We start from the raw sequence: 21,380 nt of genomic DNA, 5'->3' as shown, positions 1-21,380 counted from the left end.
TTTAGTTAGCCCTTTTTCTTTTAGACGAGGTTCCTCACTAAAGCACATTCCAGATTATTTTGCAAATAATATTTATCCATGATATTTCTAAATCCATGATGGAAATGACAGTCAGCATAATTCACAAGTCACTAACCATTAGAGAAATATATTAACCCTTGTGCCATCCTAGATAGATAGATGACTTTATAGATAGATGACTTTATAGATAGATGACTTTATTAATCCCACAATGGGGAAATTTCATAAATTAAATTTCATAAATTTCATAGATGACCCCACTCTTACTTTGACGTGTTCTCCCTACCATGACAAAGGTGGATAAAGGTGGAAAGATTTCATGTAATCCATGGACACCAGTGAAGATCACAAATCATTGAAAAAAAAAGGTTCAGAGCTCTGTCTAGTGGGTCTAGATGACCCAACTCCCAATGGTAAAGTGCCTACAGGATACCACAAGGGTTAAATGTTATTGAACAATCCTCCTCAAAAATAAAACCATTGAAACTCACTGTTCCACATTATACGCACAACAGAGTTCCACAACATTTGATAGATTCTAAAGAACTGAAAATGGTCCTTTGTTGAATTTGCTACTTTAGGAGGTCATATTTACTGAAATCTAAAGTTATTCCAACAAAAACATTGGCAGTGGTTCAGGTGGGTCACCAATGACCGAAGGATCGGCGGTTCGATCCCCGCTCCCCCCAGTCCGCTGTCATTGTGTCCTTCGGCAAGACGCTTCCACTGGTGTGTGAATGTGTATGAACGTCCCGGTGACGGTCAGAGGCGGGAACTGGCAGCTACGCCTCTGCCAGTCTGCCCCAGGGCAACTGTGGCTACATCAGTAGCTACCATCACCAAGTATGAATGAATAATGAACACATTTAAAGAACTTTGAGCATTTGGAAAAGCGCAGATAAATCCAATCCTTTATTATTAGGTCAAGTTCCATTTAAACAAATAGGACCCCTTTTTTTTAGCAGCTTTTCAATTAATTCTTTCATCCACTGAACTTGTGAGTTTTTGGAGAGTTTCTGCGTGCATTTGTCAGAATAGCCTCCCATAGTTCTTGTCTGGATGTGAACTGCCTCCCACCCTTACAGATGTTCCCTTACAGAGGATGCTCCAAAGGTTCTCAATAGGTTGAGGTCAGGGGGGGATGGAGGGGGGGAGGGTAGTCGATCCTACACCTTGATGGTGTTGATGTTGTGTTGGACACATTTTACTGTTACAACAGTCTTCTGACACATGAGGTGTATATTTGAATAAACCCCTTTTGTGATTTAGGTCACACTTTATTTAAATTCCCTGGACCAGATGGGTAAGAAAAAGAAGAGACAGGGATTGAGAGAGGGGAAAGGACACAAAAGAAAGGGGAAAAATGGGGGTTAAGGAAATTGAAGAATGATTACATAAAGGGGGTAGACTCATGATGCAACAAGCATCAAGTTGATGGAAGTTCATCATCATTACTGTCTGGTGTAAATGTTAGTCAAAAAGGGGCGGGGCCTGTCCACAGACATATTCAAGTGTTGCAAACATACCTGTTGGCTCCAAAAATCTTCACATACAATCCTGTCAACATGTTCACACATGTAAAGTATTTCATTCAGTAACAAATACTATTGTGCAAAGGTGAGATAGGACCTGTGCTCAAGTGTTCTGCTGAAGTGGATGATGGAATGTAAAAAGTGGGAGATTCCCTGGTCATTAACAAGACCCCCACCGAAGCAGCAGCAGTAGCCAGAACCCCCCCCCCCCCCCCCCCGACACCCGTACAGTATATCAGATAGATGGAATCCGCCCGCTGGGCAATAACATCTGCCACCCAGACCAGGGTCAGCAGGATCCCCACAGGAGCCCCAAAGAATAGGGGATAACAAGAGCACAGAGTGCAAGCTCCAACCCGGCCAGAAGAATAGCCCCCCACCACAGCAAGGGGCCCAGCGAATAGCCCCCCTAGCCCCAGATGAGTAGCCCAACACCATTCAGGAATTCTAAGCCTTCCCCCACCCCAACCCCTGGCAGGATCCATGGCCCCCCAAGGGAGACCTGCGCCATGCTCCAGGCAACCACCCGTCCAAGTCGCAAGAGGTCCAGGAGAGAGCAAGGCAGGGGCTGCCCGGCCCCGCCTAGGAGGAGGACGCCCAAGAGAAGTCGGAATCTCCGAGGAGTGTTGTAACCATGGCCCGACCAGGCTCACCCACTGTTGGAATTTTGGAGAGACCCAGTGCTCAAGGGCAAGACCCAGAACAATTTTCTTTCCCAGCGTCCTTCTTGAGTAGTTTTTCCTTTACTTGAACTCACCTGCAAACTAAGGACACCTGTCTAAGATTGATATCAGTGATCCAAAGAGCCCAGAGACACAAAACAAAGAATTTCATCTTATTGACACTTAAATACAATTTGCATAATTATTTGGAACAAACTACTTCAAAAGAGATGTGAGGAAAAAGAGGAGAATCTTCATTAGAGAAACGTCTGAATCTGGAAAATGAACATTTTAGTATAAAAATTCAGGTGTACCTGAATTTGAACCAAACTTCAAAAATTGTTCTTGTATCTTCAAAACTAATTAAAACATAATAATAAACCACAATTCAGCCCAAGTGGACCTGGTGGGATAACAAAGGCTCAGACAGTCTTTTTCTTTGATCCCATCATTGCTGTTTTTTTTTTAATATTTCTTCCCATGTTGGCTGTTGTTGGGTTTTTTTTATTGAACGATGTGTTGCAGAAATGTTTGTGTATTTAAAGCAACCAGCTTAACATTTTTGTTTTCAGTCAAAATGACCTACAGGCACAGAAGCAGACACAAAGATGAACCCAGCAAAAACATCCACAGTAGCATCACAGCTGCTTTTGGAAATGATAAAAATGGAGACAGAGTGGGGAAGACCTTTTTTAAAGATTGCTTTCATTTGTTTTCTCTACTGTTCATGGGTTAGGGGATGTTTCAGCTAAAAGCTCAACTGCATGAATCAGCTGTTTTGAAGGGATTTGACTGAGTGTTCGTTTGCAGGTCCATTTGGAATCAGCTGAGCGCCAGAAGCGTCTTGAACAGGATCTTAACATTGAAATCCAGAAAAGATCTTCTCAGCTGCAGGAGGAGCAGATGAGGTGAGTGAGCAGGGCAGTGCACCTTTCTTCAGTAGGTGGAGAAAAGCATGTTATTCTTTGGTTAAACCTCATGGTTAAAATCCAGGAAAACGAGGCTGTTATTGAGATGAAGAACTTCAGTTTCATCGATAAAGAGCTCTGCTAGAAATGTACATAGGTGAGTTTAAATATTTCTGGGAGATTTGAAGGAAGAGATATTCTCTGCAGCTGTTTGAGCTTTTAGCCCAGCGGCTTTACGATCTGCTTTCAGTGGAAATCCTTCCGTTGGAGACCGAAAGAGACGCTGCCGGTCTGAGGTTTCAGTGGTGGTGATGCTTTGTCAGAACCATTGTTTGTCATTTCAGGACAATGTATTTATTTCCAGGTGTGCCAGTCTCAGCCAGGTGAACTCGATGCTGCGGGAACAACTGGACCAGGCAGGCGCCCTCAACAGAGAGCTGGCTGAGAGTTTGTGGACGGCCCAGGAAGAGCTGGTTCTGTGTGAGACACGCCTGCAGCGAGAACAGAAGGTGGGAAAAAGCCCTAAAACCGACGGTGAAAGCTGAACCTCATGCCTCGTCGCTCATAGACTGTGCATTCAAAGTTCTATTGAGTTCATGTGGAGCAGGAGTCCAATTAATCCCCAGTTTCATCAATTCCCCCTCATTCCTCTTTGATTCTCTGCTATAACTTTTGAGTTGTTGTTTCCTGTGAAAACATCCCAGCTCCTGAAGGGAAGGACATTTTTGTGCAAACACTCTGGCTTCCATGCTGCAAATGGCCTGCATGTGCTGACTCGAGGAAAATAGTTTTTTTTTTGTATGTGTGCCAGTCTAGGAGTCGCGGCTGTAGCGTGTGCTCAGGTCACACTAGAATGAGCAGTGGTTCACAGCAGCCCCATACACTGAGCCTCTAGCAAACTGGTGTTTGCTTGCATCTGCAGACTGCTGTCTCCCGTTCGGACCGCGAGCAGGCTGGTATCAGAGCTGTGTGGCGCCTCGCTGCCTCCCTGCGGAGCGAGTTCACACAGTTTAGGACTTTCACTGACAGGTGAGTTGAAGCACAATGCCAGAATTCCTGAAGAGTTTCAGGACACACCCAGAACCTCCCCTGTTTTTGCACTGTCTGCAGCACAGCGACTGTGCATGCTGCCTCCAAGGATTATAGTGGAGAAGGTTATTAGGGTCGGCTGTCCTCATGCTTATTGTTTCCTCAGAGGGTGACAGACGGTTCAAAGCGTCTGAATTCTCTGAAACTATCCTCCAGGACAAAACCTGAGCTCTTCACTTGGAACCTCTCTTTAATGTAGAACAACCATGACAACCGCACCAAAGACAAATACAAGAAAAGTGGTGATTACTCAGCTTTAGAATGAAGCTGTGCTGTAACCAATCACACTTCAAAGTTAGCCTCAATAATCCAGGAGAACGGTTAGCCAAAACCAGCACGGGACATTTTCTCACCCCTTTAGATCTTACTCACGTTTCAACGCACAGATTCACTTTTGACTCTTTTTAACAGAACTCTGTCCGGAATGCTTGGCGAGTGTGCTGCTGTGAGCCGGCATCTCCGAGCTGCGTGTACGGGTCTTGACGCACGGCTCGCTGAAGAACATGTGTGTAGTCGTGTGACGGCGCTCGAGACGCAGCTCAGGGAAAAGCTGAAGGAGGCCATGCAGCTGCAGGCTGGCTGGGATGCACAGAAAGTCCAGCTGAACTCCAGGTAGATCCCTCTCTGAATCCATCTGTGGAGCTTGTTCTGATCCGGTTATAACCACTTTTTATTTAATGACCTCAGAAGTTGGTTTACAGTTACTTCACCAAAGTATCAGAAGAACTTCACAACAGTTTTAGTCAAAAAGATGTTTGCTTTTCTGCAAAATCCTGGCTAGAAACTTGTGTATATTGGAATCATGGTATCACTTACAAAATTCACGTTGGTCTGAAAGCATAGCCTTCATGAAACCTCAGACCTTTACAGACTGCAGCCTTTCATGCTCTGTCTTTTGTTCAGGACCATCTCCTGTGCAACTCAATCACAGGTCTGCAGGAATGCCAATCCCCTCTAAGCTGCTTTTGAAATCATCAGAAGTATTTGGTGGTGCCATGACAGAATATGATAGTGCTGATGTCCTTGTCAAACATGGTGATCGTGTGTCCCCCCTGAACTCTGTGGGAGTGACATCTATGTGTGTTGGCATATTTAGAATCCAGGAAATGACTGACGCCGTAAAGCACCTTCAGAGCCAGAGCAGTGAGAAGGATGCAGGCCTCAGTGGCACGCAGGCTCCAGGGGATGGATGGGTAAGGCTCCGGAAAACAGCAGTCAGAGGTAGCAGATTGACGGGTACATTATTTGGAGTCTAGACCTCAGGTGTGATGAAGTGCTGCACAGCTTCCTCATCTGGGGATTGTCAGCTTTGCTCTGCTGATTCTTATCTGGTGTAAATGGTGTCTTGCTCAGAAGACGAGGGGAGCAGAGGAAGGACTGCTCACAGAGATCCACAACCTTCACAAGATTCTGAGCCACATTCACCAGGTCACAACAACGTAACTGTTCTTCCATGGAAACCATCACCTTTGCCATGAGACTATCATTTTTCTGTGACTATTTTCCAGTTGGTAAGCAGTCATGGGGACAGTTCTGGTTCCAAAACGGCATCTGCCTCCCCTCTGTGCACGCTGGAGGCAGTGCAGAAGACCCTCTCCAAGCATCAGGCAGAGTCACAGGTGCCACAGTTGTGCACAGAGGAACAAATCCTCAGTGCAAAAAACAAACAACCTGTTTCGGTTCCGCAAACTTCACAGGAGCTACACACTCGTTTGGAAGCAGCTCAGGTGCAGGTGGACACGTTAAGGGATCAGCTGCTAGAAGAAGGTGTGGAGCAGATGATCTCCAGAGTACAGAGCGGAGGTCAGGAGGTCAAAGACGACAGCATGAGTCACTGCTGCGCTCTGGAGCCCATTTCAAAGTACAGATTTATTAATTAAACTCTTTAAACCCTTTCTCTTGTTTGTGTTTATGAAAATGTCTCAACATCAGAAAAGATCTTCATCTACGTATTTTGTTTTTCAAAAAGTAGGTGTGGCTATGTGAATAATGTTGACAGGCTGTGGCGGTTTTCTGTGCCCGTTCATCTCCCTGCATGCCTCTCAGTCAGGAGAACCTGGAGGAGCTGCTCTCTGGGCTGCGGCGGGAGGTGCGCTCTCAGAGTGTTGAGCTGGAGGCACAGCGCCGCTCGACACTGGACCTCCAGAGACAGCGGGACCTCCTCAGGCAGCAGAGGGAGGAGCTGGAGACACAGCTGGCACAGCAGCGCACAGAAGCCCAAAGAGGGTACAGATGGGCTCAAAGGACGGCCATTACGCAACACAAATCCTGTCAAGCCCAATTGTTTTCAGGCTCCATGTGTTTGGAGCTCAGATCAATAACACATGTCACACTCTGGCCAGCTAAGCACCTAAATGACATGGGGAAGCAAATGTAAATTATTTACACAGAATTACTGCTTTTAGGGATTGCTTTGAGCTGAAAGATCGAATTAGCTGAGAACTGAAGCAGGACATGCGATCAGGCACAGGGAAAAGCTCCCTCAGAGGTCTGGCCTTTGGCACCAACATTAGAACAGCGGATGAAAAGCTGCGCAGAGATTTTGTGTGGGAGAGAGTCATACGCACATGCATTTTGGGTTTCAGGGAGAAGAGTCTGCAGGAGCTCGATAGGAAGCACTCAGATCTGCGCAGGGAGCTTTTCCTGATCAAAGAGGCCTTCAGTCAAATTACTCTCCAGAAAGAGCTGCTGGAGAACGACAAGGCCGGCCTCTCTGAAGCTCTCACCAAGGTAAACCGTGCTCTCAGCACCCACACAGAACCAGCATCAGGGGACACTGGAGAGCCTTTCAATAAAACAGATGAACTCCACAGATGGAGTCCCAGCTTGCTGCAAAGGACTGTGCTCTGGCCAAACTGCAGAACCAAGAGGCTGATCTGAAAGACACTGTTGTAAAAATGGCTGCTCTTAGTGAAGGTCTAGCTAAAGACAAGGTGGCCCTCAGCCGGATTGTGATGCAGGTCAGTCCCTGGGGACTCCCAACAACAGACCTTAATGAGAAAGGCAGCTCAGGCCTTCTTTTCCACATGCAGACGGAGGGGGAGAAAGGAGAGCTGGATGAACGTAGACGGGAAGCTGTGGCGGAGCGAACCACAGCCAGAGAGCGTGCAGCACGGGCGCAAAAAGAGATGACAAACCTCCTTGCTGAAAAGCAAGTGTTGGAAAGCTCTCACGGTCACCTGCAAGATCTCTGCCAGAAGCTGGAAGCAGAGCAGGATCTCCTGCTGGAGGAGAAAGCTGGGGCCCTGAAGATGCACTCCCAGGTCACTCACACCCCTCCTTTCTCCTTCCACGCAGAGAAAACTATTTTAGATTCTTCATAACTTTTGCCATGTTCGTGAAGCTCGTCATTGCAGGAAAACGTCAGGTTTTTCTTCTTTCAGAGGGGAGCAGTTTGCACTACACTGTGTGTTTTATGAGTAACTTGGGAACGCAACTGGAGAAGATAAATAGATAGACGGACAACATCCAGCAGGGGTTTAGTGAAATCACCGATAAGTTAGCACCTTAAGTGTTCCCATTCTTCCTCAACTCCTCCATCCTGTCCAGTAAAGAATGAACGGAATCCCTTCCTGCTTTATTTGTGCTGAAACTCAAACTGGGATAATCCTGAGGGCCAGAGCTAGAATAGAACTAACCCAAACATTTATACACATTCCACTCAAACATTTGAGATAGCTTATCAGCAAAAATAAATCAACCTTGAATAAAACAAGCCCTGTGTGGCTTCCAAATTGACGCTCATGTTTCATTTTCTTGTCGAGCATTTCTCACATCTCTAGTGTGTAATTCATCCTTTTTCTCATTTACCAAGCCTAGCTAAGAGAAAGTGAGGGAAATGTTTGGCTAATGTGAGTTCATTTGGGTTCAAACCACTCTGACGTTTTTCTCTTTGAAACCAAACTCTAAGCCAACACCACTTGCTTTTTTCTTGAGTACACTAAACTGTTCTGCAGTCACCATTGAACATCCAATAAATACCATCACAAATACTTTGTATCCAACCTTTTAGAATGCTTCTGTCTGCTAAAAAGGAGGTTGTGCTGTGTGTCAAAGAGATTTAGGTTTCACCTAGAGGAAAGTCACAAACTTTTCCTAACCTCCTCTTGGTGCTGCTTCAGCAGCGGTTCAGGGTTAGTGCATCAAATCTGGCCCCATAAATTGTCTTGAGTGGATGATTCATGCAGAGTCATGGCTGCTCACGCTTCTCCATAGGAAAAATGAAATGTATTTTAAAACACCCAATGATTTACTCTTCTGCTGCGGGAAACGTTTGCTTGAGTCTACGTTCCTCTGTTTGTGTATTCTGGTCTGCAGGTCAAAAGGCAGATGCAGGCTCTGCAAGAGGAGCTGGGCTCATGCAGGAAGGAGCTTGAGGAGAAGACCGCTGCCGTAAAGAGAGTCACCCAAGACAGGGAGGAACAGGCCAAGGACAAGGCTGCCCTGGAAGTCAGGCTCAACTCTGCAGAGCGAAAGGCCTGTGTTCTCACACAGGGGCTGGCTGATCTGAGGTCTGCCTGTCTTTCACAATCTCTTTGGTTGGCTGGATGGCTGGTTGGCTGGTTGGTTGGTTGGTTGGTCGGTCGGTCGGTCGGTTGGTTGGCCTGTTGGTTGGTTGGTTGGTTGGCCTGTTGGTTGGTTGGCCTGTTGGTTGGTTGGTTGGATGGTTGGCTGGCTGGTTGGTTGGTTGGTTGGCCTGTTGGTTGGTTGGTTGGTTGGTTGGTTGGTTGGTTGGTTGGTTGGTTGGCTGGTTGGTTGGCTGGTTGGCCTGTTGGTTGGCCTGTTGGTTGGTTGGTTGGTTGGTTGGTTTGGTTGGTTGGTTGGTTGGTTGGTTGGTTGGTTGGTTGGTTGGTTGGTTGGTTGGTTGGTTGGTTGGTTGGTTGGTTGGTTGGTTGGCCTGTTGATTGGTTGGTTGGTTGGTTGGTTGGTTGGTTTGGTTGGTTGGTTGGTTGGTTGGTTGGTTGGTTGGCCTGTTGATTGGTTGGTTGGTTGGTTGGTTGGTTGGTTGGTTGGTTGGTTGGTTGGTTGGTTGGTTGGTATGCTCTCCAAATACGTTTTGTAAATACACCAAAGGTTAAAGTTGATTTGATCCTAATGTAATAAGATTCTCCAGAAATATAAGCTTCAGTTCTTGAAGTGGTTTAGGAGATTGCAGAAGTTGTAGACAGAACGAAGATAGAAAGGCCTTCTTTGAGAGATTTAAACTCTTTTCCTCTGTGTTTCAGAGCAGAGAGGGAGTCCCTGGAAAAGGCTCTGTTTGAGAGCCAGGAGCTGTCTGCCTCCCTGGAGGCTGAGGTCACCAGGCTGGAGGGCAGGAGGAACAGCCTGATCCTTGCTAACGAGGCCTTGACGCGTGAGTTACCCCCTTCCCTCAAAGATCCCACCATCTTCTGTGCCAAGCCCCTTGGCCATGAAGCCTTTCCAGCTGCCCACTAGAGAAGCATATTTCAGCTCTCTGAAGTATCTCTGGAGCTGCTTTTTCAGCTGACCAGGCTCCAGCTGCTCCACACAAACACACATGGATCAGACAGGAGCTGTAAAACTCAACCTTTTCATCTACAGCCATGTCCCAATGTATACCCAGTAAATAAAGCTGCAAAACCTCTTCTGATCCTGGACCATGTATTGGTGTGTTTTTAGACATTGGCTCAGTGTTTACTTGGAGCCGAAGGTCCAGCAGTGTGTTTTTCTGTGCAGGTGATGCAGCTCAGAGGCGTGGAGATGCTGAGCGAGAGCTTGCAGAAGCGGCACAACAAAAAAGTCAACTGGAGGAGAAACTGGCTCAAGTGGCAAGAAATGCGCTGTTGGTGCTGAGCAACAAGGAGCAGATTCACCGAGAGCAGATGGAAACCGAACGCATGCAAAGGGTACGGACTGGTCTGAGAGGAGCGTGCAGTTATGGCTTTGATTATGGGGTCAACACCAACATTAGACAATCCCACCTGCTCTTTCCACTCTTTGTGCACTGCCAGTAACATGCTTCAGTTGTCTCCTGCATGTGTTTGCTGTCTAACAGGAGCAGCAATGTTCAGAGTTGGCGGCTCTGCAGGATCAGGCTGAGGAGCAGCTGCATCGACAGTGTGAGGAGCTGCGCATGAGCAGCCAGAGGGAGCTGCAGCAGGTGCAAGAAGAGCTGGCCCGGACACAGAAAGAGTTCAGCCAAAGTCTTCTGCAGGCTGAGAGTGAGAAGCAGCAGGTTTGTTAAAGACTTGCACTAAAAAAACCAGCGTGTGTGATTGCATATCCTGCTAGAATCCCTGTCAGTCCCTCACTGAACAGAATGCTCTCAAGCTAACTCCACAGCTTTCGGTCTCAACCTTGATGTGTCTTGTGTTCAGGCTCTGTCTCTGATGGAGGCGGAAAGAGCTGCCCTCACAGAGAGAATGGAATCCCTTCAAAAGGATGTCACCAGAGCCGACCTGGAGATCGAACACATTCGAAGAGATGCAGTCAGCAAACAGGAACAAGACAAGGTTCCAACCTGGCTCCTCTCCCTTGAACAGTTCTGGCTTTTTTAAGGTTTTTTTCTGAACACAGATACCAAGTGTCTCTGCGTGTTTCTGTGTTTGCAGAGCTCTATAACTGCTCTTCAGCTTCAGCTGCAGGACCTGCAGACTCAGCTGGAGAGGTCTCTGGACTCCCACCAGCAAGCCCACAAAAGTTTCACAGAGCAGGTCAAAGAGCTGAATGAGGAGAAAGAGCACGCCCAACAAGAGGTAGGAATTCTTCACATTTTCTGCAGCTTTCTTCCTACATTTTTCACTTCAACATAAACATCATGCTTGTTTCTTTAGTGCTGCTAAAATATATATAAACATCGACTGCAGCAGCAACTAACACAGACCTCCATGACAAATCACAGACAATCTAGGGTCACCAGATAGATGGCAGAGGTTGTTTGTACTGTGAGATTGCAGAAATGAACAGTACATTTTAGGTTTGTTTGGCTTGGCATTCAACCACAGACCTTTGATCTGCTGCTGGTGTGACTGAGAGTTTGCACCAATTAGTAGCAGGGTAAGGCAGAGCCATTAAGCATAGGCCTGTGTTGACATTGGCCTGTGTCACAGAGCTGCATGGCCATCAGGTGCAGAGAGCACACAGCCAAATCCTACAAGAAGGGGCGGCCTGGTGTCCCCTATTAGGACTTTCACTGAGCTCGTTTTCTCCATCCTTTTCCTGTCAAACCCACAGGAGGAAAATATTGCTTTGCTGACCTTAATATAAACATAAAAGTGCAATTAGAGACCATAATTCGGCGAGAGAGTGACATGGCTCTCCGCGCCAAACGAGAGCCGTAAATCCCATCTCTTGGGGTTGCTTGAGGTCAGGATTCCAGGCGCAGGGTGGCGGGGCGTTTTAGTGAAAAAACAAACTCACACTCACCTCATTAAGATGTAACTGCAGAGTTGTGAGGGCCTCAACAGTCTCTGGTTTAAAAGCCTGGATTCCCTGGAAGAGCGTATTGTTTATCTGTATGGGACTTCTTGGTTTCCATAAAAGTTAACATGGAGGTCACCCTGTCTTTGCGCTGTCTTCCGTCTCCCAGTGAGTGAGGATGTGTGGAGCCGGAGCAGAGGGGTTTTAAGGCTCGGTCAGCCCTCCCTGCCATTTATCAAGTCAGACTTGTGCAGCTCTGTCATATTTGGCCTCCACTCCCAAACGTTTCTGTGTTTGATTGTTTTCATGAATCCAAACGGACAGTTTCCGTGTCAGTAACTCACAAAAGCCTGGCGGAGAATGATTGACAGAGAGCACAATGGAAGACAGACAAAGAGACGGGAAGAATCGCTCCCTGGTACCACCATCTAAAACAAAGTTTGGGTTAACCCCTGGTGTAAATAAACCCGTGGGGAGTGTTTATTTTCTCCCTCGCAGAAGAGAGAGGCTGTGGCTCCACTGGGACTCCAGGTTCCCTCTCTTCCCTCCAAAAACACAACCGGGCTGCCCCCAAAGTGCCCGCTCCGCCTCACCGTCCCCTGCTCCTCCATCAGATAAAATAAAGCAGAACGGGTCAGATCGGCACCAGCTATGTTTCTTTCTCACATTAGAGTGTAGCAGAAGGAGCCATCATGTATGGCCTCTAAACATAACAGTCTTCCTCCTCTCTTGGCTCCTTTTCCCCTCCAGTGCTGCCTCTCCTCCAGTTCATGTGGTGCAGCAGTTTATCATGCAGCTTTCTGAGGACTGAGCTGCAAAGAGCAGATGGGGGGAGACACCTCCTGGCTGTGGGCCCAACTGGCTCTTATCTTTGTGCAGATAAGCTCAGGCCTCCCTGCTTTTCTCACCACGCACAGCATGTAGCTGTAAAACATAATATAGGTCACAGAGTACCTCGGGAATCTGCACACCACACTTTAACCAGGAGATGCTGAGTTTTAGCTTTCAAACAGTCCACCTCGAACAGATGAGGTCACCCCTTTTAGGGTGACAGTCAGAGAGCTGTTTATGAAGGTTTAAAAATAACAATACTGACTAAATGTATAACAGGATGAAGAGTTTCGTCTTTAAAATCTGTCCTTTCTTTCTTTTTTCATAATTTGTAGTTACGGACCCTTCAACTTCGCCTGCAGGAGGCAGAAGAAAGTCTGGCTAAAGGGCATAGAGATCTGACTGAGGCTCACAGGGAGATCGGGGATTCTGCTCAGGAGCAAAACAATTTAAGAAAGGAGGCTCTGGACCTGAGACGACACCTGAACGATGAAACCAGCATGAGAGAAGCCATCCGAGCCGCCAACCACCAGCTCCGAGCTCTCATCAAGAAAGCAGAGCGTGACAAGAGCAGGTACGGCTTTCATGGAGAGATGTGTTTGAGGCCCTGACCTTTTGGAAAACAGAATTCTATTTTTCCTATCCAGTCTGAAACAGGCTCTGGAACAGCAGGAACAGAAATGGATTGTTCTGGAGGAATGTAAGAACTCAGTGCAACAGGAGGCTGCCACTCTCAGAAGCAGCATGAGAGAGCTGGAGAAGACCCACCTGCAGTCATGCAGAGAGCTGCAGGAGCTGCGCAGACAGGTGAAGGAGGTTTTTCAGGCCAAAACTTTGAGTATGATGGACTATCTATAATAGTTTATGGCGTGTTAACTGAAACAGGTAAAGATGCTTGAAGGCGAGAACAGCCGTCAGACGGTGGAGCTGCTAAAGGTACAGGCCCGGGTTTGTCATGAGGAGCAGAAGGAGGAGGAGGCCCGTCAGGAGGCATTCACGCTGCAGCAGAGATTACTGGAGTGTGAGGCTGTCAAGGAAGCAGCACTAAATGAGGTAAAAGGCCTCTGGGAATGAGACCGCAATCTGGAGCAAATGTTCCACACGCAGAGCGTGGACCCCAGCGTTCCTCTGTGACGGCTCATGTCAGGGCTCACTCAGAGCCGTTCTTCATTTGTGAACAAACGCCTTCTGATAATCATGGCTTCATGTCATTCTTCCTGACGGAACAGAAGCTGTTGGTTGGTTAAGTGTTACTGACGGGTTCCTCATGGACCCAGCAGCTGATGATCTGAATATGACATCACTGTTCCAACCAAATGCAAATTAGAGACTATCGGAGCTCTTTAAACTAAACACAGACTTCTGGATAAACTAGCAAAACAGAGCAAGGAAAACCTCAAATCTGACAAATGATTATTTAACTCACACCTGTGATTTATGAAAATGCAGTTTTTGAATCTGCGTTTTGAAGACTTCACAACGTAATGATTGTTTTCACACTGAAATTGAAATGACCTCCCTCAGACGGTGGTGGTGCTCTACAGGTGGTTTGGGCTGCAGCTCATCAGGGTGTGCAGAAGACCTGCTTCACCTTGAGGCTCTGCTGTCCGTTTGAACAGGTTGCAGGTTTGCAGCGCTGCGTGAGGGAGCTGGAAACAGCCGAGGAGAGGAGCCGACGCCTGCAGCAGGATCTGCAGCAGACTGAGCAAAGGTACAAGGAAGCTGCTGCTCAGCTGGAGGCCTCCAGGACCCAAATCGAGGAACTCTCTGTGCTGCTTGGCCTCTGTGAAAACAAGGCCCAGGGCCTGGAGGAGCAGCTGGTTTTAAGTGATGCCAAATACAAGGAGGTAGAGCATCGACTGGCAGAGCTACTTTCAGCTCTGCGTTGCACGATCAGTGTCAACCATGGATCCCGATCATGCTCGCCATCTCCCTGGAAAAGACAACTGCATGTGAAAGGTAAAATGTAAATATTGCCAACAACAATTATTATATATTTAGAGTTACTTTTAAATCATATTTTGTCCATAAAGTAGTTAATCTGGATTGGTGGTCTCGTTGTAGGTGGAGAAAGTGAGGCTGAGGGATCGTTTCCTTCATCTTCTGAGGAAGAGCTGAGTGTAAAGAATGTCAAAAATGCGCTGCAAGGGTTACTGCAGGAACTCAGGGATGCACAGAGAGAAAAGGTATCAGAATAAACCAACAGAAAAACACAATCCTCTTTCTCTGTTTTTAAAAGTTTTCCTGTTTTCTCTGAGGATGAAACCAAAGCTCAGGTAGTCGTTCTGAGTCAAGAAGTGAAGGAACTGAAAGACTCCCACGAGGTGTTGACCACCCAGCTGCTGCAGCTGCAGAGGTCCGTGAAGCAGTCAGAGAAAGGTACGATGAAGAGATAACACCACCCGGCTCAGACCACGCTGGGTTGGAGGTTCTCAGTCTGCCTGGATTTGAGTACAAATCCATTCTTAATGTCTGAACTTCACTTTCTATTAAAAAAATATTCAGTTCATATTCATCTGACCATTGAGAACGAAAACTGATTATTGAGATTCTCCTGGATGTTATTTGAAGGGGGTTCATTTAACACAATTGTCCATCTGAGTTCAACACTTATGAAGAAGAAGAAGAGAAGAAGGAAAAACGAAAGCTTCTCTTCAGAGTGTGAAAACCTACCACTAAACCTCTTCAGTGCCTGCAGCAGGACCAGGGAGCCAGCCGGACGTCCTCTGCAACAAAGACAAAGTCATCTGATGCCAGAAATGCTCTTCCCACACATTCTGTCCAAAACCATCAAAACAATTGTGCATATTTCAATCGTGTCGTTAAAATTAAGGAACTTCAAATGAACCAAGAAAAATCCTGACTCTGTGGACTTACAGTACATTTAAGGCGCTTCTGAGTGATTTGTATTCATGTTCCCTTAAAAGCTGCCTTGCTGAGGAAACCAACCAACCTCAAGAAATCTGATTACATTCATCAGTAATGAACAAGATTCTTAGCATTTCATATTTCAATACAGGAGTAGTTTATTCAAATCTGACTTTGGGGTGGTGCAGTGCTGACGTGGTTAGCACTCTGGCCTCCCAGAAGGTCCTGGTTCTGGTCCTCCTTTGCTCTAACTCAAGTGCTGATGTAATACATGGGGTCCTGTCACTACTTTGTCTGCTTAAAGTTTTATTTTTTACAGGTCAAGAAGAAATGGCTGAACAACTGGTGCGGGCACACACTTCCCTGTCCCTGCAGCAGGACCTAGCGGATCGATCCGAGAAGGACAAGAGAGCCCTGGAAGCAGAGCTGGCTCAACTCAAAGTGAGGCTGCAAGCTTCTCAGACTGAGTCCCAATCCCTGCAGATAAAAAGTAGAAACATTTTGAGACAAAGTTCAGTGTCTGTTTTGTTTTTAAGAATGCTGTCCTTCATAGGGCAGGTTGGAAGTCTTGCAGGGGTTAGAATCGTCTGCAAATGCAGAAGTAAGGAAACACAAGGAGTCTCTGGAGGCAGCAGAGAGCAGAGCCAGCTCTTTGGAGGTCTCCCAGCACACCCTGGAAGGTGAGATGCAGAGGGCTCAGCTGAGAGCAGCAGAGCTGGAGGCTGAGGCTGCTGCGCTGCAGGAGCGGCTCACAGACACCAGGAGGAAACTGAGCGAGAGCGAAGATCGCTGTGCCGCGCTGCAGGTCAATGAGCAGAGGCAGGCCGCCGTACTGGCCCGAGCTGAGCAGCAAGAGAGCCAGCTGAGAGAAAAGACCCACAAGCTTTCAAACAGCCTCAACGACCTGAGCCGCCGCTCTGAAGGACTGCAGGAGCAGATGACAGAGCTGCAGCGGGCCCTCGTGTCCAGCGAACAGGACAGACGGCTGCTGCAGGTACAGCCGCCACTCACAGCAGTTCACAGCGTAAGGGTGCAAGGAGGAGGAGAAATCAATAAAGCCAAAATTTCAACTGTCGTTTGATGTGGACCACTTTTTGCCAAAGGCCAGTCAGTTGCAATGCTTGAAGTCAGGTTTTCCTCTGGAAGCTGTTGTCTAGGAAATGATCTGAGCATGTCAACATGTGATTGGTTCTCTCGTTTTTAAGTAATGAAACAAACCCCCAAACCTGCTTAACACGTCCAGCATTCAAGAAAGAAAAGCATCAAATAAAAAGAAAATTTGACCACACATGTGCCTGCAGGAACGACTGGATAAGACATGGGATGCACTTTCAGAGAGTCAAAGGCTGAAACATGCACTCACAGAGGAGAGGCAGAGCCTTCAAAAAGCACAGGAAGACTCTGAGCTGAAAATATCTGAGCTGGAAAACAACAACAGGGTCCTAAAGGAGGTCAGTGTCTCTGCTGAAGACTCAGAAAATATAGATGCAAATGTTGGGCCTCTGTTCTGATGCGAGTTTCACTGACTTTCCAGAGCCTGAAGCAGCAGCAGGATGCTGAGCTTTGCACATCCCACCAGCTCCACAATGAGAAAGACCAACTTAAAGAGAAACTCAGGCTCCTGCAGACCTCGATGCAAAAGCTTCAACAGGAGAAAGCAGAGATGGAACCTATCCTGACTCGCCTCAGTAAAGACAAGTCTGTCTTGAGAAAGACACTAGAGAAGGTGAGCTGTCTTTTCTGCAAGACTATCCATTAAAACACAATTTTGACTCAGGAAATAAACCATCTCTGCTATTAGCTCTGTGCTGACTATCAAAACATTGATACATTTAAAGTCAGCTGTGTGTCTACTGGAAGGCAGCATATGAAAGAAGCTGGGAGTTTGTCAGGATCACTGCTGCAGAGTTTTCTCATTGTTCAGAAATGTCCTGTCGTAGTGCAGACAGTGTTATAATGCCACCCTGGTTCTGTTGCCAGGTGGAGATGGACAGGCTGAGGAAGCAGGAGGAGGCAGCCTCTGCTGCCAGAGACAGAGCCCAGCTGGAGCAGAGAGTCCACAGCATGGAGCAGCAGCTGGCTGAGAAGCAGGACGCCCTGCAGACCCTGCAGGTGAACTGCTGCAGGATGATTGGTTCAGACTCTGCTAGAACTAGACAGTCGTTTGGTTAGACAGTCTAAATAAAAAGGTCTTTAAGCTTCCTTTAAAAACATGAACCGTCTATGCGGCCCTAAGGCATGCTGGGAGGTGGTTCCGCTTTTGGTTTGGGATGACCAAAAGGCCTGCATCAGAGGACGTCAGGGTCAGCAAGGGCTCTACTGTAAAATCAAATCAGATAAATATGAAGGACCGAGACCAAAAAATATATTTATAAACCCTTGAAAGAACTTTAAAACCAATTCTAAAATACACAGGGAGCCAAAGCAGGGATTTTAAAACAGGTGTAATGTGCTCCCGCCTCCTGGTCCTCGTCAGGACGCGTGAGTTTTGTAAAAGCTTAAGGTTTGATGTCCTTCTGCGAAGACCAGACAGGAGGACATTACAAAAATCTAGCCTAATAAAACTAAAACCATACATCAGCACCTGTGTGCTGGCAAGAGAGAGGAATGGGTGGAGTCTGGCAATAGTTTTAACATGATAAAATCCTGTTTTTATTATATTTTTTATTTGTGGGATAAAATAAATTTTCAGTCAAAAATAACACCCTGGCTACTCACACACTTAGAAGTTTTGTAATTTTTTCAGTTTAGATCAAACAATCCCTCTCTTGTCTTCAGAACTGATCACTAAGGGCCTCATTTATAAAAACTTTGCGTAGGATTTGCGTCAGAAGTGGCGTACGGATGAAACATAGGACGTGCGTACGCACAGAAATATTCGGATTTATAAAACCGTGCGCACGCACATCCTACGCATCTTTCCTTTAATAAATCACAACCAATTCTAAATGTAGCGCAGCTTTTTCGGCTTCATGACACCGGAGCTTAAAAGGGAATCCCTTTTAAGTGGAGTGGTGACTGAGGCGGGGGGGCACACCGACGCGCCAGATGCACCGAGTGACACAGGTAAGAGAAAATATTAAAATGAATGCAGTCAAGTCACATGTATGCAGGCTACACAATTACAGTTTATTAATATAGAAAAATTTTATTTTAGTTGCTGGGTGTTCCAGCGGGGCCAGTGGTTACGATGCTGCAGCTGAGCAGCCGTCTGGACCCAGCGTCTCCACGGCACGCGGCTCTCAACCCTCCAGCAGTGGACGCGTCCTCACCGATGCAGTCCTTGAAATGCAGAGGGAAGTCAGTAGTTCAATCAGAGAGGTGGCCAAGGAGTTGGGCGAAATCAAGACTGCTTTGACTGAAATAAACTGCACGATGAGGGAATTCTTGAATAAATAATATTTTCCACACCTCTTTTTCTTTACAAGCGACGCATCACTTCCAAGCGCTGGCGCACAGCAGCAGCAAATGGCTCAAATGCGTGGGGATGGGGTTCAGGGTCGGGGCCATCATAGCAATCGGCGCCAGGGGGTAGAGGCACGTTTTTAAGCTGTGCCACATTGTGTAGCACAGCACATGCCAGCACGATTTGGCACACACTGTCACTTTCACGTGTTTCTTCCATCTGCCGACGGTGTCGCCGTTTCTCATTTCACCCGTTTTTGTGCGTACGCCTGGGTCAGAGCTTGCGTGAAGGACCGCGCATTTTCACGTCAAGTTTGCTTTTTATAAATCTCAACTATTGCGTAGAGAGTGGCGTACGCCTTCTTTTGTGCGTACGCAACGTTTATAAATGAGGCCCTAAAACCTTTGTTTTGTCCTGGTTGAGCTGTAAGAAGTTCTCTGCACTGCCATGACTTAATGTCTAAAATGCATTTGTCTTGACTGACTCTTCTTAATCAGGAGACACAGCAATGTAAAGATGTGTGTCGTCAGCGTAGCTATGAAAACAAACTCCATGCAGTTGCACCCTGGGCTTTTGCATGTAGTAATTAAAAGGTAGTGGACCTGAAACTGATCTTTGGGGAACCTCGCAGTTGATTATGTGAACTCTTGAGGAGCATTTAGCCATATGAAAAATATTCTATCTGTGAGGTAGGAGTAAAATCAGTTAAGAACAGTACCAGAGAGACTCAGCCTGGTATCTAGAATGTTCTGATTTACAAATGCATCACTCAGATCCAGTAGCACCAGGACTGAGACTTTCTGAGAGTCCAGATTACATCTATTATCATTTACTACTTTAACAAGGGCTGCCCCTAAAACCAGATTCATACTTTTCATCTCATTCGATTTGAAATTGTTTAGTTGGACAGAAATGTTATTTTCCACTATTTTATTCCGAAATGATACATTAAGTTGGATACCGATCGATAGTTGTCATAGGTGTTGGGAACTAAATTACTGCCATTTTAACATTTGTGTTATCTTAGATGACCCCACCCTTACATTGACGTGTTCTTCCTACCATGACAAAGGTGGATAAAGGTGGAAAGATTTCATGTAATCCATGGACACCAGTGAAAATCATAAATCATTGAAGAAAAAAGGTTCAGCGCACTGTTTAGTGGGTCTAGATGACCCAACTCCCAATGGTAAAGTGCCTAGGATAGGTTAAATGGAAGATCTGAAGAGAGTAATTTCCTATTTTTAAGAGCTCAAACTCAAAGAAGTCACATGTTTTTAACAGCGATGTGGGGATTGGGTCTAGAAGGCAGGTGGTTGGCTTTAACTGGGAGACAACTTGACCAAGTAGCATCAACCAGGACAAACTTTCCAGTGTTTCCTTGCATAATACAATGCTATGGATCATTAAAATCTACACCTTTTTGAGGTAATAACTAGATCAAGCATTCATTTTATTCCTGAAGTGTTCTGTCATAAAACCAATTCATTTAACACGCCTTTGTTTTGAAACTGTCAACACAATATTTTCCTAAATACTCATGTCCAGTCCCAAGTGTCCCACTTGGAGCACTCCCATGCCCAGCGCTTCCTGGAGGTGACAGCCTATCATCACAAGGAGCTGGAAGAGGAGCGGGCCCGCCTGAAGGACAGTCAGCTCCGAGCAGAGTTTGCCCTGGACAGCAGGGAGGCGGCTCATCAGCAGAGGGTCAGATGCCTGGAGGAGCAGGTATTCTATCCGTGGATGTCCTGCCGAGCGCATGTCTTCCGACAAATATGTCTAACACCTTTCTTCACAGGTGCTGGCTCTCAGAGAGCAGCTGGATCAGGAGTCCAGAAGACGACAGGCTTACTTTAACCAGATGCTGCAGCCGGGCAGACAGTGAGGCGTGAAGCTCCTCGCCTTTCAAACGTCCCCACTGTGAAGCACAAGAGCACATTCCCAAAGTGCACCCGCACCGCACACGTGCACACAAGATTACGTTAATCTGCGGAAAAACTCAACAACAACAAACAATGAGTGTTTTGTTTGTGTGGGAACTGGATGTGCCCGTTTTTTTACTGTCTGATTATGCAGCATCGTTCACTTCTGTTCTGGTTCTTCACATAGAAATCACCGTACTGGTAAATATCATGTGCTATTTCTATTTACAGTGGATCTCAATAAAATAAATGATCCTCAGAGAAATACTTGATCAATAGTGCCTTGCAATTTTTATTTTTCAATGTGGAAGTCTCATTAGAGGAAGTCTAATCTTTTTCAATAAACATGGATGTAACTTTGGAAACCTTCTCTGCATTTTTTGTGACATTTTGGTTGATCCGGTCTATCTGGCACTTGTGACTTTGGCATAAAACAACAACAACTGCAAACTTTGTGTTTTTGTTGATATCTGACTTTCTGTTGAATTGTTAAAACCAGACTTTTTTCTACAGTGTGTCAAACGGACGTCTCTCTCCACAGCACGCCCAGGTAACTGTGCATGCAAAGGAAAACCTTGTAACTTTAAAGAAGCCCTTTGATTATCATAGAGCCGCCCAGTAGTTATCCAGTTACCAGCCTCTTTTTAGCTATTGGCTGGAGGGAACTAATTATGCAAGGTAGTGAATCCCTGTGGGGAGGCGGGACCTAAGCTGAAAGAAGTCCTTTGGCAGGCAGAATAGAGCTTTTATTGAGGATATTG

At 46.5% G+C, this 21,380-nt stretch overlaps 1 protein-coding gene across 5 annotated transcripts in view; it reads left to right on the top strand.

The window, feature by feature from the left end:
* Positions 1–20,984, top strand: part of LOC101165296 (rootletin) — a 29,417-nt gene extending 8,433 nt beyond the window's left edge. Inside the window, exons 4-34 of one of the 5 annotated variants that reach the window (XM_011473906.2) lie at positions 3,026–3,123; positions 3,488–3,632; positions 4,046–4,152; positions 4,624–4,824; positions 5,309–5,405; positions 5,566–5,640; positions 5,721–5,831; positions 5,910–6,073; positions 6,259–6,438; positions 6,798–6,942; positions 7,026–7,172; positions 7,245–7,475; positions 8,530–8,723; positions 9,438–9,565; positions 9,910–10,079; positions 10,229–10,408; positions 10,551–10,685; positions 10,785–10,928; positions 12,759–12,997; positions 13,071–13,230; positions 13,309–13,476; positions 14,043–14,382; positions 14,488–14,609; positions 14,682–14,802; positions 15,611–15,732; positions 15,845–16,285; positions 16,593–16,742; positions 16,826–17,017; positions 17,272–17,403; positions 20,246–20,425; positions 20,496–20,984. In XM_011473906.2, coding sequence (XP_011472208.1) covers positions 3,026–3,123; positions 3,488–3,632; positions 4,046–4,152; positions 4,624–4,824; positions 5,309–5,405; positions 5,566–5,640; positions 5,721–5,831; positions 5,910–6,073; positions 6,259–6,438; positions 6,798–6,942; positions 7,026–7,172; positions 7,245–7,475; positions 8,530–8,723; positions 9,438–9,565; positions 9,910–10,079; positions 10,229–10,408; positions 10,551–10,685; positions 10,785–10,928; positions 12,759–12,997; positions 13,071–13,230; positions 13,309–13,476; positions 14,043–14,382; positions 14,488–14,609; positions 14,682–14,802; positions 15,611–15,732; positions 15,845–16,285; positions 16,593–16,742; positions 16,826–17,017; positions 17,272–17,403; positions 20,246–20,425; positions 20,496–20,582 — 5,106 coding nt within the window. In that variant the 3' untranslated portion in view covers positions 20,583–20,984. Of the gene's footprint in view, positions 1–3,025; positions 3,124–3,487; positions 3,633–4,045; positions 4,153–4,623; positions 4,825–5,308; positions 5,406–5,565; positions 5,641–5,720; positions 5,832–5,909; positions 6,074–6,258; positions 6,439–6,797; positions 6,943–7,025; positions 7,173–7,244; positions 7,476–8,529; positions 8,724–9,437; positions 9,566–9,909; positions 10,080–10,228; positions 10,409–10,550; positions 10,686–10,784; positions 10,929–12,758; positions 12,998–13,070; positions 13,231–13,308; positions 13,477–14,042; positions 14,383–14,487; positions 14,610–14,681; positions 14,803–15,610; positions 15,775–15,844; positions 16,286–16,592; positions 16,743–16,825; positions 17,018–17,271; positions 17,404–20,245; positions 20,426–20,495 lie in introns of all 5 variants that reach the window. The other 4 variants (XM_020702900.1, XM_020702899.1, XM_020702897.1 and 1 more) reach the window with 4 other exon arrangements.
* The last annotated feature ends 396 nt before the right edge of the window (positions 20,985–21,380 follow it).

The sequence above is a fragment of the Oryzias latipes genome, chromosome 4 (genome assembly GCF_002234675.1).
Source record: "Oryzias latipes chromosome 4, ASM223467v1".
Classification (NCBI taxonomy): Eukaryota; Metazoa; Chordata; class Actinopteri; order Beloniformes; family Adrianichthyidae; genus Oryzias; species Oryzias latipes.
Note: the sequence above shows the minus strand (reverse complement) of the source record. Positions and strands in the feature narration are given on the sequence as shown.